The following is a 19,684-nucleotide window of genomic DNA, read 5'->3' on the forward strand; positions in this document are numbered from 1 at the left end:
AGAAAATAATTATTTAGTGGTGAGGATGTGTTCTCTGGTCCGTTACTTATTCCAGTGAGTATCCCATGTGATAGGAATTCTGTCCCTTCTCTCAGGGAAAATAGGGAAACATTGCTAATCCATCTGTGTTGCACACTTGTAGTCTCATTACTCTGGTTTCTTGAGTCACACTCTGTGCCTTCTGTCTTCATGCTCCTTTAACACGTATGGTTCACGTACCTCCTTGACAAAGACACTGTATTTATGCTTATCTCTTTAATGTCTGATAATAAATCAAATGTGTTTTGCCCTAATTTCCTAGTAACCAAACTCCCTGCTATTCACTAGTAATTTTCTGATAAATGGGGTGCAACTGATTTCAAAATACTGAATTTTGAAACTTTTGGAGAGAAGATGAGTTCTCTGAACTCTGTGTGCCAGTAGTATCGTGAGGGGGGAAGAGCCCTGAATACATCTCCAGGCTGTAACATTCAAGATGTGCATGGAATTGTAGGGCTGCAGTTGGGCCTGCATGCTCAGCTCCATGTGTATTGCTTCCAGCCCTTGAAGCAAAATTCAGCAGCAGGTTGTCCTTAATGAAAAGTGATGTCCCTGGAGTTCAATTTCTACACTCCACATGGTAGCCAAATCCTAAAAGAGCATTGTATAAACATTGTTTTTAGTTCAGATCTTGAGAAGCTTTTTTTGGTAACAATTAAAATACACATTTGAATAAGCAAGCTTTTTTGTCAAGGTGCGCAATGTCCTTCAACGATATTGCTAGGTAACACCTGCCAAGTGGGCTGCATTTTAAGGTGTTTTTCCTTCAGTATATTAGTTCACATTTATGAAACTGCCTCATTACCTTTTTTCCTGTCTTTATTCTGCTGTGTGCAGTTTTGTACAACTGCTTCGTACTACCTACCTTTGTAAAACCTGCAGGTTTCATTTGCATATGAATTTTCCATGCTTTTGTATAATCAAAGAACTTAAAGAAGGTCTCTGATGGGTTGTGTTTCCTTCTGTCAATTCTTTTTTCACATGGATTGCTAAAAAGAATCAACTCCTGGGATAATTTTAATGCATAATTATTACAAAAATAAATAGTAATACTAAAATAATAATGAAATTTATTACAAAAATTGTGTTAGATAATTTTAAAAGAAACATACATCATCATTTTGTGTACAATGCATTAATAAGCACTTTGGTAAGCAGTAACTCAAAGGAATTGCCTCATGGACTTCTAGTACCAATGCATCAAAAGCTTTTCGTAGAGGACAATAAAGTATGAAATAAGTCTAATTTCACTCTGTTCTGAAAGGAAACCAAGTAGATCAACCTTGTTAAGAAAGAAGTGAATGTTTTTTATTTTTGTAATTACTAAATCCATAGATACAGTTGACACACAACTGCATTTTTAGGGGGTGAAGTCCTTAATGGTGGTGGGCATTCTTTTTTATTAATTCACAAAACCTGTGGAGATTTTTTTAGAAGAGCAGACAAGCACTTTTTAAAAACTGCAGTCTGTTACTGAAATTCTCCTTTTGTGTCCACCTTAGAAAATTATAATTTTCTATTGTGATATATTTATGCTTCTTTAGGTTCTTTATCTTTTATCTGTTTAGAATCAAATGCCCTTTGTGCCATGTATGTTGGCTACTTCCTTAGGTTAGTAGCAGAAATACCTATATCCAAATCAGAAATATTATTAAATAATATTGTTTGTGTGTGCTGGTCGTTTAGAGACTGTAGCCTGTAGTTAACATAGTACAATTCTTCTGTATTTCAGGAGGAGAAAAAGGTAATGCATTTTACATAAGGCTTTTTTTTTTTTTTCTCTACTGGAATTTAGTGAAAATATGAAAGGTGAGTACAGGGTAGCTCACCAAAAGAAGCTTCAGTCTATGGATGATTGGCAAGTCTGGGAGTTCGAGTTGGGCAATCTCTCCATATCCTGCCTTTCTATATTCCCCAGCTGTGCAAGCAGGGGAATGTTGCTACCAACACAGATAAAAATAAGAGGTATTTCTTCAAAAATACTCAATCTTGAATTTCATGACTTCTTCTCTTCCTCCCCTCTTCTCTCTACCAAAACACCATGTTTAGAAAACAACATAATGCATGCAAAATTCTTCAGGAAACATAATTTTAAGAAGTTTTTTCTTTCCTTTCTGGTTTCTGAGTCTTCACGTTATAACCACTGCATTAAAAAAAATAATAAATGTTTTCCCTAGACTTTTATTGAGTACATTCTTCTGTTTGCCTTTCCAGCACTGTTATGCATAGTGGGGAAGCTATTCATAGAACAAATATAACCTTACATGCAAACCTAAATGCAAACAGGTATAGGTGGGGAGACAAGTCCAGCTGTACTCATTTTATATGCAAAGATAAATGCAATACAGAAAACAATACAAGGCAATGTCTCATTTAGGGCAGAGAAAAGATATCATGGCAGCCAGAAACCATAGCAACAAAATAATAAACGAAGGGAATCATTTGCTCTAGTGCTGTCTCATTTGTTTCACTAAAGCTCGGAACATCCAGAGTCTCCTCTGAAATGTCTAAGAATACATTGAATCTAATTTACAGACCGTAATATTATAGAAGTTGAAAAACTGGGGAAAATGGAAAAGTTTTCTAGGAGGCATTTTGTCTCAAAATGAACAGCTTAAGAATATATAAAGTAGAACTTTTAGTGATGTTTTTAGTGCCACATATCAGTCCTTCAAAATACTTTGTCACTAAATGAGTTAGTTCAAAATTACAGTATTGAACAGTTATAATTCCTAAGCACTGTAGAGACTGCACATCACACAGTATTTGAAGGAGAATATGCACAAGGATCTTGTTTTTGTTACTCAAGTAATAAAACAGGGACTTCTTGAGCTACCTGAGATCTTTAACCAATGTTAACAAACATGGCAATTCCTCTTTTCATGGCTTGAAAAAAGGTAGAAAATACACTCGGTGCTTCAGGCCCACAATGTGCTTCAAAGTTCCAGGAGTAAGGATGTTATAATGATTTCATGAATCTCCAGAGTTTGGACATCAATAAAAAATACCTTAGGAAACACTGCATGGAAATTCGTTGACTGAATATCTACTTAAATACGATGACAACTGTGTAACCAGAGATGGATATTATTAGACTTACACATTTGGGTACACAAGCAAAACTGTTATTCAATACAGGTTAATGGTGCTAAACTCTTCTCTAATCATCTTAGCATGATAATCATCTTATTTAGCAGCAGACACTACTGGAGGGATTCAGTATTTTGAAATTTTTGTTCAAACTTTTTGTTTGGATCAAGACTGAAATGAGTCTAGGAGGGTCTTGTGCAAAGCCTGGGACTCAGTGTGTATGTTCAAGTACATTTATGTATTATAGTTTTAGCAGGAAATTTTCTGATAAAAGCAGAATGCAAAGTTTTCAGATCCAACATTCACAGAGGTGTGCAGCATTTGACAAACCTTTGACAAAGCATAGGTAGGAGTCTTGCAAAGTCCAGTCTGCCATTGGAAATATACCAGGCTGCTTGTAACTCAGGATCCCGGGCTTCAGGGCAAGCCTGGAATCAGTCCTGTGTTGAGGACATAATTATGCCTTTATTATATATATACATATTTATTTATTTATTACTTGTTTGTTACTTGCTTATTATTATTTATTTATAATATTTTTATGCCTTTAATTGTAATTCTGGGACAGTCCTGTCATGATGTGTGCATGATGGATCTGGCAGTCTGTGAGTCTAGATGTTGTGGGAGGTTTAGGATTGTCACTGCATGCAGGAGCCGAGGTTTGGTTTTGTTTTAAGAAATGTGGTGTTATTAAGAAGTAAACCCCATTTTATTTCTATCATTTATATTTGGCAGGAATTTTTTTAGTTCTGAAAGAGGTTGAGTCCTCTAAAAAAATAGTTCTCAAAATTGAGATTTTTGCCTGGCTTGGACTTGTAAATAGAGAAAAACGGAATAAATAATCACTTCTTATTTCTTAGTGACAGCAAGTGGGAGGGTTGCAGTGCAAACATTCTTCCTAATAGAACTTTCTGTGAGTGTTTTCTATTTAGGTACAACAGTATTTTCTTCATCCTTTTATTGCGGACTAGCTTAAAAAAAAATCTGCCATAAATTCTGTAAGATAATTGTTGAAAGCATAATGCTGAATATTGTTAACACTACAGTCTTTTCTTCTCTTCCCTTACAACCCAAAACTGTTATAAGTAATTCTGGTAAAATGTTAGCACTTGATGTTCCACAGGAATAGGTAACTTATACAAGATTAGTTGTGACCCCTCTCCACAAAATTTATATCTGGGATTTTCAAACTTTAGTGGCTTTGGCAATGCAGATGTTTCTCTGACTGATGCTAAGTGGCTTTGGTCTGAGGGATCACTCTGAAGCCCAACCACAGATCCGGCTTTCCCGTAGTGTTTATGTGCTCCCTAAATGCTAATGGGCACATCTGTACTGCATTTCAATGGAAGAGGGAGGTAACCTCTCCATTTCATGTTTGTTGCTCAACAGTTTATACAAACAGGCCGAGCTCATGTTGGAAATTCTTGGTAAAGCTCTGGGATTTGGGCAAAATTCCGTCTTCTAAGTTGTACTTCAGTTCTTGGCCTTTTCCTGTGCCAAACTACCAGAGTTTGGACGCTTGGTTTTGAGTTTTTTTCACGTGAAAGTTTGAAGCATCAATTTTAGATCTAGAGGATAAAGAGAAATAAAGACTACTGGCTCCCAGCTTTCTCATCTGGGTGTTTTCAGATGCTTTCTGAAATGTATCTTTGATAATGCACATCTTGTACTGTATAAATTTTCAGAAATTTGATTGCTCAACTCCAAAACACTTCAACATGCTGTAGAATCTTTTGTTTGGTTGCCTGTTATGTAGTGAGATAGTGCTCTGATGGTTTGAAAAATTAACTGTGCACACATCCAATTATCACTGGATATATCCGAATTTAAATTGATCGTGTATTTAAACTTTGCGAAGTTTCATCTCATATTTAAGCACCAGAAATAGGTTAATTTATAAAAGGGTTGAAAGGTCTGCTCAGCAAATTTGTAATTAACTTTGTTAATTAATTAACACTAATAATTTTTATCAGGTGCTATGAAAAATTAGTATTTTTATATTACACTTCAGTCTGTGATAACCCTTAAAAGTGCAATTACTGTACATTTCTGCTTAAATTTTCTAAATTAATTGAAATAGTGTTAAAACCATCCACGGTACTTTATTAAGTAATTATTAAAATGAACGTCAAATGCTGATATGTTAAGAACGGTTTCCTCTTTTGATGACAATTATGCTGGTAATAAGAGAATTAGTCGGATCTCCATCTGCGGTGGACGTAGGATGTATTGACACTGAGGGCTTCCTACTATTGTTTTATAGAGTTATCAGAAAAATAGCATGCATTGTTTTTATCAAGTTAGACTGTTTTATATTTAACTTCTCCTTATCCTGTGTTTTCAAACAGTCAGGAATTAAAGATCCCTAGCAGCCACCTTGTCTGCACTTTCTAGTTCTCTTCGTGATGAAGTCAGAAGTGCGGAATTTTTAAAGGAGTACTGACGTGTGAGATTTCATGATCACACATCTATTTTCGAGGTACTTTTTGTCCTTAGGTTGCTTAGATGCAGCAGAATTTTTTGGTTTTCTACTTGACCTATTAAGAAAGGTGACTTGATCCTGCCTCTTCCTACATGTGGGCATTTTCTCTTCTGAAAATGAGGTTTGGATTTGTAAGAGGGAAAAATGACTTGCTACGTTTTTGAGTAAATCATATAATTTCAGCAATCCTGATCGCTGTCTTCACTGTGACTTTAATCAGCAGAAATTCCCCAGTGCAGAAGTGATGCTGAGGCTGTGCTGCAGGCGGAAGCTGCAATTTTCCACTGAAGTATCATTGCAAAATGAATGGTAGCTGTGGGACTGCAGAACAAAACCACATCCTCCTTGTAGCTCAACCTCAGTGCTCGTGTTCATTTCTCTGTTAACCACTAATGCTGGGGAATAAAGAAACAAAAAGAAATACAGAAAGCAAGAAGAAAATGTAGGTAATAGCCTAGGCTATGGGTATCAGAGAGTAGCTATTTTACACCAAATTCACCTACGTAAGCTGTGGTACCTAAGTACATAACTGAGAGCAGCATACTAGCGCTTTCAGACTGCTTAATGTCTTTTATTGTCTAAGCAAACTTGTTCTTTAATTTAGTTTGATAAAATAGAGAGGATCTTTTGTGTATAGGATGCAATAGCATGTAGAAGGCAGGAGGAACAGGGTTCCAAAACAGGGAGGGATCCGTGGAGATTTAGAGCAGCTCAAAGCAAAAGAATCAAATTCATATCAAATAAAAGTTGGTGGGTGTTTTTTTTTTTGTTGTTTGGTTGGTTTTTTTAAATCTTATTTTTGTCTCTTATGTTTAGAACTATTTTCTATTGTGAATATTCTTCCTGTCCCATACGGTTTAGAATGCTTTTTTTCTTCAAGAGCATGCCATAGCTCCTTTCTTCACCTAAAAACATGCAATAAATCCTCTAGTAGCAATGAATGAGATCAGTGTGCATGCTTGTAGATATGCAAAGATTGTACTAGAATCTTTTTTATATGTTGTGACACCATGCACTAAATTCTGATTTATGTGGTTACTTGTCTAAAACTGTTGGCCTACTTTTCTGCTTACCTTTATTTCATTGAAAAAATGTAATCATTGCTGGCATTACTTTGTCATGTAGACAGTACAATTAATACATTTGGAAAAGCAAAGAAAATGAATTTTTAATAGAAAATGTACAAAGGTTTGCACTTCTTTTCCAAAATGCCTATGCAATTAATAAATGAGAGATTTCAATGAAAAATTTAAATGAAATAAATGCAAAGAAAATGGAAGAGAGTCATATTAAAGAGGGCTGTACTATGAAACATTCACTGTTCTAAATGCCAGGAACAGAAAGCATCTGTTTATTATATATTGTCCTTAATTTATTATCATTCACAGTATGATAAGAGGTTTTCAATTTTTTTTTTTTTTTTTTTTTTTTTTTTTTACCAATTACAGATAAAGAGGTGAATAAAAGTATTTAAGTTCCTTGAAAGGAATTTATTTTTTGAGGCCATACTTCTAAAGAAAAACCAATGGCAAACCAGGAAACCAGAACATTCTGTTTACAAAATGTGAAAACACTTTGACTAATAAAGAAAGTATTGGAAAATTTAATAGCAAACTATTTTTTTTTTTTTTTTTACTGAAAAGTTAACTCAAATGTCTTAGCATGTTTCCATTCTGTTTCTAGGATACTTCTCCACCAACTTTAGCAGAAAAAAATCATGTATTTATTGCACTTAAAAACACACTAGTTCTGGTTTGTACAATCACTTTAATAAAATATTAGCTGTACTGATTTGCAACAGGAGACATTTATAAATTCATAAACACTCAAGTCTTTGGCATTTCCATTTTCACAAAAACGGGAGCCACCTCTTTTGATTTCTATTCTGTTGCTTCTTTACTAGTTCCTTATACTCGTTTGACCTTAGAAACCTGGGAAAAGAGTCCTTTGCCATGAGACTATAAATTAACCTTTGAGCATCATCAAAGCAACTGAGGGTGGGCTCGGAGATATTCTGAGAGATGTGGTTTCTGGTATGGAAGTCAATATTTATCTGTAGGAAGAAAGGAAAAAATCAATTTCAGTTTGACTGGAAAGCTGAAGTCTGTGTACAGGACACAGTCAGCAGTTGAATTTCCTCCCAGATATCCTGGCTGATGCAAATTAGTACGGAGGTCTTCTCTTCTTTTCTAGCACACTGAATTTTGCATTTTATTTGGTTCTTTAAAAGTTGGCATCACTGAAAAAAAGAAGAGGAAAACTTGCTTTTGATTATCTCATCTTGCCAGACAAAATCCTATGAAGTACAGTTTACTAATAAGTAAATTAGAGATGAAGATATCCATATCATTTTAGGTTTGGGCCTTACTCATTTTATAAGGATTTTTTGCTCTTAATAGTAATTAAATGGATTTTGATCATGCATAAGATGTGGAGACGTTCGAAGCATGGTCACTGTCAAAAGCAAAAAACATCAGCATTAAAGCTTATCAGGAATCACACATCTAAGCAACAATTAATTAGCAATTTGTTCCTCCACAATGACTTTTCTTTTTTTAAATAATGATAAAATGGAATCCTGTGATAGAAATTTTTGTAAATTTACATTTTAATATTCATCATGGCAAAAATACCTGTACAAAAAAAAATGAACAAATACAGTCATAAACATCCCAATATGCTTGTACCTAGAATATGGAGGAAATGATGCTTATTGCATGAAAACAGTTAGGGAAAACAAATTGTATTGAACATATATTTCCTTAAATCATAAGACAAGTTTCTGAAGGCAAGATAAACACATGCCCCATGTGAAGAATGTATTTGACATATTGCATTTAACCATAAGACGTCTTTGTTTGCTTCAGAATTTCACAGTGTTTTCCACCTGGTAAATAATTGTCATAAAAATGGAAGAGAAACCATGTTAAACCGTGTTTTCTGTCATTCCAGGAATTTTGGACCTGAACTTTCCATTTTATTCCCATCTTCAGTGAGTACCCAAAGTACATGCAAAAAAGTATTTACCTCCTTTGGAGCATCAGCTTCTATAAAGTCAGAATAAATCCTTTGGGCTTTTAAGGTGATCTTGGTGGAGGACTTGGTTTTTTTGAAGTCCTCGCAAGCCAGCCAGAACTCTACGTTCTCCTCACTGAACTCTGACTTCAAAAACTTCCTAAAAGCCTCCAAGCCATCTGGAGAAAAATGCATGAGATGATGGGTAGAGGAAAGCCAAAAGACCAATGCAGTTTATATATGTGTGTGTGTGTATGTATATACATATACATGCAGGGTATGTAGTGTCACTTATGTTTCTGATATTGTCTGTCATCCAGGAGTTAGCCCAAAGAGGCTGTTGGGTGGGAAATAAATAAGAGAATAAACGAGCAGTGGTAAGGTGTTGATTGGATTTCTTTCAGAATTAACTGAGGAATATCCCTCGTACCTTCCCAGTGTGGTTTGGTGTCTCTAATGCTGCTAGTTCAAAAGGAGATCTAGGAAATGTTGGTCGCTGAGGATTTGAGGCTGACCCCTGGACTAAGAAGCACAATGAAAATGAGTTCTTACTGCAGTAGCGTGCTGCTTGTAGAGCTGAGGTTAGCCTGGCCAGACAGCAGGTTCATCTCCTTTCAAGGAATGAGTCTGAATTTGAGTCAAGCTCAGATGCGTCCAGCCATAGCACTGGTGTGGCTCAAAGCACGTGACGAGTTGGGTGGGCACCAGTGTGTAAACCTGACGGCAATGTCTGGGAATTGGTTTGACACGTGGTTGTGCTCTGTTTAATATTTTTCAAGTACTCCTTACCTTTATTAGCTAGTAGTGTGTCCACAGACTCAGACGAAGCCATTGTTTCCTCGATGTTTGACCTGTGGAAACAACATCTATCCTTGAAAATAGCATTGCGATCTTTTGCCTGTGCAGGCTGCGGTAGCTACTCTATTATTTGGCTATTGATTGAGAGAGCAGGGTAGTTCATACTACCCTGCCTATTGAATAGCAGAAAGTCAGCACAAACTGTGACACATTTTTCTTTTCTTTTTTATTTTTTTTAAGCGTGTAGGGAACCATATAGACTCATAAAGTAGAATGTTATTTAACATTGGCAACTTGATCATTCACCCAAGATACAGCAGTAATAGTGCTTGCAATTGGTTAAACTATAAAAAAGACATAGAAGGGATATAAATGTTCTGGAGCATGTACTGAATTTCTTCTCAAGTTCAGATGAATTAACCATTAATTTGACATTTTTTTTCTTGGAATGAGTAGAATTATCTAAACAGCTACCATGCTAACGGTGGCAGGATAACAGGCATTTTTTCAGTTTCTTAGTGGTATAAAAAATTGAAAAAATTTTTAGCTTTTGCTTTTTGTAACTTGCTGTAGGCTTCTGTTAGAAACAAGACACTGAACTAAATGGAGCCTTGCTCCTGCCTCGGTGCTCTGAAGAAGTCCAAGGTGGTTCGGAAGCAAGGCGTAGTGTGGAGGCCAGCAGCAGGCACCCGCAAGCTCTGACAGGCAGAAGGGTGTCAGATAAGGGAACTGTGTGCTAAGTGGGGGGATTTTTTTTTCTTGTAATGTGGGAAGGTTTCATTCATATTCAGTTTAGACCATCTCATGCTGCTTTTGTTGAAACTGTCATATTTTATACAAATAGCTAGAGAGGAAACCAACTTTCTAATCCTGTGGTTATCTGTCTCATATAGGTTATGATAGTGGGGAATCTGAAACTTAATTTACGTTCTATGTGAACATAATAGTCACTTGACATACTGGCAGCTCTGGAATCATTTGTGTTCATCCTCTTTCTCATTTGGTGGTAAGAAAGGGGGAACTGGAAAATTCGGAAACATTTTGTTTCAGTGCAGAATCAAAACAAATCCCTGAATTTTTACCAGAAACAGAAATCTTATTTTCTGATTAGTCCTTGTTCCTGTTCAAAAAAAAAAAAAAAAAAAAGCTCAAAAATTAATTTTTGTGGAGGTTAGTCACTCTGTACTGAAAGGTTTTTCTAAGCTGGTCTTTTTGGTTTCAGACATGCAAATTCAGGGAGCATAGCACTGTTCTGCCTCCGGCCTAGGCCGCAGCTGGTGTCCCTGAGGGCAGACAGGCCTAACCAAAAGTACAGGAGGTCGTCGCTGGGTTGGAAAAGAACCACAATGCACTAACTGACTAACTGGCCGTGATACTGAAGGGTGGGAAAACTGGGTGTGCTGAAAATGGGGTGGAAAAGCTCTGCTGGAGCACCAAAAATGGGGTTGGAAAGGCCTCTGCTCTGCTGGAGCACCTGCTCGAGCGTGCTGTGCTGCTTCCTCTGGGCTGGACTTGTGACACTTACACAAGAACACTTACTTTGTGCCACTGTGTGTACCAGTAATGGTATTTACAATTGTAAATTTATCAAAAGCTAATGTGATGGCATCATATCATGTAACTGCAGTTATATTTATAAAAATTACAGTTGATTTTTGCACTGACAACTTTAGGCAGGAAGCATTTTTGTAGTTGTCAGTTTGCTTGTATCCAGACTGCACAAAATGATATTCAAACACAATTAAAAAATATATATTCATACATACATATGCACACATACAGGAGGGAAACTGGAGTGCAAATATATTCAGTCTGGATTAAAAATAAATGAAACCTAAATGTAGCATTATGTAGTACTTTGTGAGGTGTCGTGTGCTAATGGGATTAATCAGCAGAGAATTTCTTTTAGTTACTGTAATAAACTAATCAAATATAACAAATTTTGGGGTGCTTCAGTAAACACTTAAGAACTTTCCTGTCAAACAAAAAAGCATGATGAAAGATGAAGACAAGACAGTATGAACCTAATTCGGCTTCTCTTCCTCATGAGTAATGTTATTTAATTTAATGTTTGTTTATCTCTTGGAGAATGATCTCACTGATCTCCTTGGATTTACTTGAATAGGAATAGCAAGCAGAATTGACAAAAAGGAACCAAAATCGTCACATAACACTATAAAGGGGGAGAGAAAATAAAAACTGTCCAGGTCATTCAAAACCCAAGGACCATCCCACAAATCTCCTAAGATTAAAATAGGCATAAAAACCAACTCACTTCACTGGCATTTTTGTTCCACTGTCTGCCTGTCACAGGTAGAGCAGAATTTCTTTTTCTGACTGATCTTCAAGCTGAAGGTAATGTGATAGCAGGAACAATACAATTAGCACGTGAATCACCAAAGAGTACGATGCAAACTGAAAAACTGTTTATAACACCTCCTTTAAATTTTTCTTTCAGAAATGTGGCTTATTTTTCACCAGAAAAATAAAACAGAAAAGTAGAATTTCACCCTTCTATCTTAATTTACCAAAAGTAGTTTTAATTAAATACAATTTATATGCAAATATCTTTTAAAACATTTATGCTCTGAACAACATCTTATCAGAGAAATCATCTTGTGTTTGGCTTACTGAGAGTGGAAAAGAAGGAAGGAAAACAGATTCAGTGCACATAACTAGCAATTTTTTCATTATATTTATTTGCTCTTATGTTGTATCATGTAGTAGCATATTGTAGCATGTCGTACATATATAACTTATCCATTACCTTATACATCTTGAAGGTCTAAGGCCCTTGTACCATTCTCTGTCGTTTATTCAAGCAAGACTGCTCACATTGATACTGCTACAAATACTGATATCATGTGACATTTGAAAATTTTGATGTGATGATTTCTTCCACTCTTAACTCATTCTGTGTTGTTCCCTTCTAGGAGCACCATTCTGCCCCAGAAACATTCTCATATCATTTTGTCTTTTGCTCTTGGTGTGATCTCTCTGCTCTTTCTCTATTCTTTCCTCCTTAGCTTTTTTCTTTCTCTTTGTGCTCCTTGCTTTCCTGAACAAGCAGGCTTCCTGGCTGGTTTCCTGCCTCCCTCCAAATCTTGTGCTGCTGCATCATCCTTTGCTCAGCCAGTCTACCCAGCTTCCCTTATTCTCCCTTAATGGAGGGGAAAATATATACATATTTTAGCTTAAGGAACATATTAGTAAAAGAACAAATGGTTATAAACAGACAGTGAGTAATTTTAGGCTGGAAATCAGAAGGAGGCTTCAGAAAGTGTCATTGTTAACGGTCTCCCAGCAGGATTTTTGTCCTCTCTACTCCTCTGTTCTTCAAAGACAGAGCTTGATATATTTATGAAACAGATTGTTTTACATTATTGCCTTTGATAGTAGAAAACTAGAAATGATGACCCAGTCCTACTTTTTTAATGCTAAACAAGATTCGTGGCAGCAAAATGTGGATCTTGTTTTCTTCCCATTCCAAATTTCTTACCTTCAAATCCACCTGCTTCTGCAAGTAATATTAGAATGACAGAAATATGAACTATCAATCTGATTCTCTACAGTGCTTCTCATTTCCCTTAATTAGTTATTTTGTCTCATTTCTACAGAATATGTACCCTGGACTATAACATAGTGCCAGACAAGACCAAAACCCTTTCATCCATTATGTTATTAAGACTAACTTCAGCATCTTACAGGCAGGGGGCAAACCTCCAGTATCTGAATTTACATTAAATCATTTGTGACTGATTCAGTCCCAGGTTTGAGCCTGGTAAAAGAGAATAAACATAGTACAAAATGTAAACAATATTGATTTATAGAGATTGTGGCTGGACAGACTGTAAATAGTTAAAACTTCAATTTTCTAACAGTGAGACATTTTTAGTTTGTTAGTTACTGTTCAATGACTGTTGAAATTTTGTTTTTTTTTTTTTATTTTATGGTTTATGATCGCTGATTTAGCATTTTAATACAGAAATAGAAGGCTCTGCAAAGCTGAACATACTTATTTTTGGCCAGTTTTCACATAACCAACATATTTGTTATTAAATAATATGGCTGTGATTTCATAATTTGGAGATGAACTTGCTAAATCCAGCATGAAGATAGTGCATATTTGTAATGGTAAACAGTGTGAACAGTAAGCAGCATATAGAGTGTCTGAACGTATAATTAAAAAGATGCATTTATTGTGTTATGCTCTTAATCTCTTCTATGGTGTAGAAAAAATATTTTTTTCCTTGAGAATAGAGCAAGATATGGTAAATGTAATTGTGAAATCTATTGGAAAGCAAGACACGAAGGATAATAATTTAGATGCAAGGGCTCAGGTCTTAAAACTGATACTGAACTGCTAGCTGGGGATACTGCTGGATGCTCTGTAATGTAACTTCCATTTGCAAGTAAGTGCCTCATTTTCGACATCATGATTTGCTTAGTCTTTAGGCATCCAGAGAAGATGTTTTCAGGCTCAGTATTACTGCCTTTAGTAGGTGCTCACACCCACGAGTGTTCTGACTAGCACACAAAGTAACTAGCTGGACGCAATCAGATTGCTATTGCATTTTAAGGGATACTTATCACTGGAAGCTGGCAACTGACAGGCAGTTCCCAGGGACCTTGGGAAGCACAGTACCACCTCCATATCATCTGCCAGCATGCAGCGTGCCCCAGCCTGTGTTTGGAAGAATGTCTCTGGTGTAAATAGGATAGCTTAAGCTCCCTGGCCCATTTGGGCCTTTACCTTGCTTGACTGGCAGCCACATGCTATTTCTGTGCTGATGGTTTGACAAAATAGATGTCAGCTGGCCAGGTACTTAGATGGGAACCTGATCACAGTTCACAAAAGCTCAAAGAACAAATGAGAGACTCACCATCGTGTAATATGCTGCCCAGTGCCTGCTTAGTGTATGTAAGCTGATTGTATTCCAGGTCCTCAGAAATACAATCTATTTTCAGTTATCCTTTTGGCAGCATGTGACTCTTGCAAAGAAGATATAACAGTCATCACCAGGTAGTAGGCCTATTCTTATTATCCTGGTACAGATATCACAACTATACTATACCGAAGTTAGACAGTCACCTCTTCCCATAATGACTAGCTGTTAGTATAAGAAGTTTAAGAATTTGTCATATAACTCCTCTGTTTGGAATTTAATAATTTCTGAAAAGGAACTCTAATATTTTACTGAAATTTCATAAGGAGAATAATTGTCTCGGTATTACAAAAAATCCATCAGCTGCTTGTGCAGATGTGTTAATTATTCATAATATACTGTATTAAGCAAACAAGGAGAAATATGAAGATGTACTAGAGATGGGCTAGAAATTACACATAGAACTACTTCCAAACTTTCTGGAAATCTGGATCCAGCTGATGTTGATGTTTGCAGCTTCAGTTCACTAATAACCCAGACTGGACTTGCAAAGTAGCTCAGGTCCATATCTGTTTAGCTAATTTCAGCGTATTTTAAAAAAATAAAAATCTATGAGGCTTCTGACTTAAAACTGTTGACTGTGCTATGGATTTCCAAGTCTCGTGCCTTTGACAGGCTGTAGGAGAGCTAGAACTGTAGGAAAGGGAATGTGGATCTATTGGTTGCACATTTCATCCTTTGCTGACGTTACCTGATAAGAACCATTGATTTATGAAGTATTTGAATCTTCTGAACTTTAAGGCTTACCTCTTTCTTGACTTTTTAATGGTATTTGTCTTCTATTTTTATGTATCCTTATGCATTGGTTTCACTACGTTATCTGCCATTATGAAAAGCTATTGGCTGATTAGGGAAATTAAGCAAGTCATTTTGTGTTCCACTGAGCCACACCTGAGCTAGATACTTATCTCAACAGGCAGCATAAAACATCTGCTCATGTTCAAACTGATGGTGTATTAGCCTAAGAAATCCCTTGCATCCATATATGTTCCTAACAGGGTTGCCTTGTACTCACCTTGTACTCAACGTGAGAAAAGGTCACACTCTCCAACAGCAGTTTTGGCGTTTCCCCTGGATCGGGTTCAATATGTCATTGCCCTTCAGCACCTGGCCTCTGTTGAATCCATTCCACACCGAGCCTTGTTGGATAGTGTTCTGTATAACATAACCTCAGCAGAAAAGTTAATGTTCTCTTGGTCTAAGTAATTCAAGTAAATGTGGACTTTACTACCTTTCTTATGTCGGGAGAAGCCAAGATGAGCGGAGTACTGCCGACATCCTAGTAAAAGGAAACCACCTGTCATATGGGATGCAAATACATTTTAATCACAGCACTATGCAAATGTCTGCCTTCCACCTTCTAATAGCACAGTGCGGTCAACTTACTACTTTTTTTTTTTTTCCGTGTGAATATCTCTTTGGTGTGCCACTGAGGGTTTTTTTGCATAAGGAAATAAGCTGTTATTTTCCACCCAAGCAAAGCGTGCCCTTCAGGTAAAAGATTTGATTTCAAGAACAATCTGTCAAAATGTTTTACATCATTCCAGGCTCTTTATATGCATGATTTCCAAGTCCTATACTAACACAAATCTACAGTAGAGGAGAATTGACAATTCTCAAGAAAATGTGCAACCTTGAAGATTCTTGTTTAGCACTTGCTGGCAGATTGTTTGTCACAGATCATGTCCTGGATGAATAAACTCTTATTTATATAGCATCAGACTTCACAAAACTTCAGTTTGCGAAAGGAACCTATATAGTGCAAATGTAAAAGACCGTTTTGTGACCTTGTGCTCGGAGATGGATATGAATTGCACCAACACAAGAATGTATGAAAGGTAGGCATGATGCCTCAGAAGGCTCTTGAACCATAATTCCCCATATCAGTCTTCTCTGAAGTGGTGCCTTGCTGGTGGTGGGTCCCAAGCCAAGCTGTGCTAGGTAATGGATGAAAAGGAAAACCAAAATATAGGTGTTCTCGGTTGCCTTATTTTTGTAAAGGACTATTGGAAGTATATCTCTCACTTCTCCTGTGTGCCTGCACTCACGTCACCTGTGCAAAGTACGTGTATGTTGTAGAAAAGCTCTTACTGTGTTCCCCAGAGGGGAACACTCCACATTAGGATTCAATAGTAGCTTTAAATTTAAAATGGGTCTGGAAAGTTGTGTAGAAACAAGAGTTTCTAAAGTACAAGCAAATGGCATGGTGGAGAAACAACAGTTTAGGACTTGTCATTATGTTTGGCTTCAGCTTAATCTTCTGTCCTGTTTGAAAACTATGAATTGCCATCCATAGGATTGTATTTCATGCTAGTGAATTTTAGCTAAGTTTCATAATGAAGGCAAAGATAAAGTCTAAATTATAAACCTTGTGGTTTAGATAAGCAGGGAGCATTTACAAACACAGTTCTATATGGTTGGTGTAAAAAAAAATGGAATGTAGCAACAAGGCATTAGCAAGAAAAAAGTAGGAATGGAGGCAAGCTGGATGCTGTATAGAGGAAAGTTATTTATATCTTTGGCACAGAGCCACACAGGAGCTTAAAGCTTATTTGATTGAGGCATTTGGCCGTAGTGTAAAAAACAGAGGGGGATCTAGGCCAGGTATCTGAGCAAGGTGTATGTGCATGAGCATATGAATCACTGAAGAGAGGAAGATGATATTATGCATTTTTTTCATTTTTTTGACAGTAAGTGTGGAAAAGAATTTGGAAAGGAGAGGGAACTGCATTCAAAGCAGTAGTCAACTAAGGCAGGCTGAGCAGCTGGGGACAAAAAGAAAAGAGAAAAAATGACCTGCCTTTTGTGAGTCACTTACAAACTGTAACATGTAGAGGCATATAAGAGCCATATTACTGATTGCCTACATTAGTGGAAGATAGAAATCTATCCTTTCCTTTGAGATTCTTTGTTAGATCTCATTCTTCTTGTTCCTTGTCAGTTCAAAAATTAGTTGTCTTTTGCAAATCAAATCCTAAAAGCCAAAAGAAAAGATGTATATATGTGTATTTTGATCTCCCTCAAGCTAACTAAGAATGGCAGATAATAATTTTAGCTAATTCAATGCATCTAATCAGACCTGGGTATCCAAACAGGCAACAAACCTTTATGCTACACAATTCAGTAGATTATTTCCCTCATACATTTGGTCTCAAGAATTCATATATGTAAGGAGTAAAGTGAAGTGTTTTTGTAGGTGTGAAGTATTGTGTTGATAAGAGGAGCATTTTGAGAGCTCTTACTGAATGCTGAATGGCACACACACATCTAAAATGCTGCTACATAAAATAATTCCCAATAAAAATACATGCCCAACAGGCTTTGTATGTATTATTTGCACTAGGTCAGATAAACAATTTACATTTACATAACTATGACATTGATTCTGCCAAACCTACAGAAAGCTAACTATGATTTCTGGCTCTGTTCTGAGGTTTATACTATAAATACACCAGTGCAAGGCTAGCCCTCAGTCTGATCAATCCTGTCTCACTGACTCCTGGAAAAGCATCACAGACTTGTCCTAAATCTATGTTTAGTGCGTTTTCCAGAACTATAGTAGAACACTCATTTTTCTGCAACTAAAAGGAGCCACTTCTAGAAAAGAACCCTGTGCCAGATAATTATGTTATTTTGGTTTATCTTTTTGCCCTTTGTTTTCCTTTCTCTGAATTTATCTCGACTGTCTTCTTACAGTAGTTCCCATGGCATTAGTCTGCTGTAAATTCAGTTCTGGTTCATAATTATCTCTGAAAAACATACATGCATAAATAGCTACCAAGAATATCTTATTTGTTTGCTGTCATTATAAAACTCATAAAAGGGACTAGCACTGTCAGTACCACAGAGTGATGGTTTTGAGGAAGGCCTCCCTGGAGATAAGCAAAATTTTCCATGTTTCTGTGAAATGAAACAAAGGGCGCCTGCTTACTTATATTTATCATTACAGACACTTTTGACTAACAGCTGGGGTTTTATTGCTGAGAAGAAAATGTCTTACTCAAAGCACTATATTTGTCATTTGTCTGGGTTTTGGATGAGTATTGAATATACACATTCTTTTAAATTTATTTAATCCACGGTAAATGTCCAGATTCTTAGCTGGTATGGAGGAACATAATCACACCGGTTGAGAATCTAGCTGCAAACATTTAGGTCTTATTCCTGTGTTGTAACAGACCCACTGCTACCTCCCAAGTGAGGCATTTGGCAGGATATCATTCAGATAGGTGAGCACACAAAAGAACATTTAGGGTGCAGTAAAGGCTACTCAGTTTTTGTGCACAGAGCTACATATTGCGAGCAACAGTTAATTTAGCTGTTTAATTGGCTTCGTACATAGCTTAGTGTGGGGGGAGAAAAGGAGGGTTGCTTGTAGACAGACACCATGCAAGACTCGTTGGGCAAAAATAGTGAGACCTACAGTATTGGATGGCTGCGTAGCGATGCACAAGGCAAGAAGGGGATAGGCAGCATGTAAAGGTTTAGGCAATTGTGAAGTTAAATTTCCCAGACCGTCTTCAGGCGTCAAAACCTTAGGGCCAAGAGCTGAACGTGTGTGAGGAGCTGGACATGCAAACAAATGAGGAAAAAAATGACAGTCTTCTCTACATGTTTGCAGAAAAAGGACTCAGAGTGAGTTGTTGATACGAATAATACCCAAATAGGGTAATAGCTGCTCCTTTTTAAGGGTTTGAACAATTTGATTATACCACAAAGAATGGAATTCCTTGAGGTGGTCTGTTCTCTATGTCAAACAAAGTTAGTAATGCAAATCATAAGAAAATGCATATTTTAAATACCTGAGAACTCTGGCACCATTGCTGGTGATATTAGAGATTCCTTAATTAAAAGCAGGATTCTGGGGAGAATTGATTCATGTTTAAGGGAGACGTAGTCAAAGAGCAAGGGTAAATTGACTATCTAGACAAATACACTGACTTCAGCAGTGAAATTGGGTTAGAAAGTTGCATTTCGCTGCATTCTCTCCTTCATGTGACACCTGTAACAAGGACAACAGGAATGTTGACGATTCTTTAAAAATGGAGGCTGACAAGCTCCAAAGCTGCACTTTATATTGATAAGGGTGACTGAAGTACAATATCAACCTACTAAAAACATTCAGTTTATTTCCGAATCACCGTGCCCAGTTTCTGACCATTTACAGTCTTAGAAATAGTGACTGCAGCATTCACTCGTGTGAAACTGCTGCCCAGAGTTTTGGGGTTAGGGAAGAGTAATGGAATAAATCAGGAAGGATCACACTCCTCAACTGCAAATGTTTTCTATCTATTTCACAGGTAAAGTGAAGAAC

General features: G+C 36.7%; 1 protein-coding gene across 1 annotated transcript; it reads right to left on the reverse strand.

The window, feature by feature from the left end:
* Positions 1 to 7,460: 7,460 nt before the first annotated feature.
* On the reverse strand, positions 7,461 to 11,710 carry RGS21 (regulator of G protein signaling 21). The gene is made up of 4 exons (XM_035537364.1): positions 11,700 to 11,710; positions 9,416 to 9,492; positions 8,639 to 8,805; positions 7,461 to 7,664 (listed from the first exon to the last, which is right to left on the reverse strand). The coding sequence occupies exons 1-4, from the start codon at positions 11,708 to 11,710 to the stop codon at positions 7,461 to 7,463; spliced, it is 459 nt and encodes a 152-aa protein (XP_035393257.1).
* Positions 11,711 to 19,684: the final 7,974 nt, after the last annotated feature.

The sequence above is a fragment of the Cygnus atratus genome, chromosome 8 (genome assembly GCF_013377495.2).
Source record: "Cygnus atratus isolate AKBS03 ecotype Queensland, Australia chromosome 8, CAtr_DNAZoo_HiC_assembly, whole genome shotgun sequence".
NCBI classification, from domain to species: Eukaryota; Metazoa; Chordata; class Aves; order Anseriformes; family Anatidae; genus Cygnus; species Cygnus atratus.

What these genes read in the sequence shown, in the direction of transcription:
- RGS21 (XM_035537364.1), bottom strand. An exon ending in CACACTACTAGCTAATAAAG is followed by an intron (nt 8,806 to 9,415) that starts GTAAGGAGTACT and finishes ATTTTTCTCCAG; the next exon opens with ATGGCTTGGAGGCTTTTAGG. An exon ending in AAGCTGATGCTCCAAAGGAG is followed by an intron (nt 7,665 to 8,638) that starts GTAAATACTTTT and finishes TTCTTCCTACAG; the next exon opens with ATAAATATTGACTTCCATAC.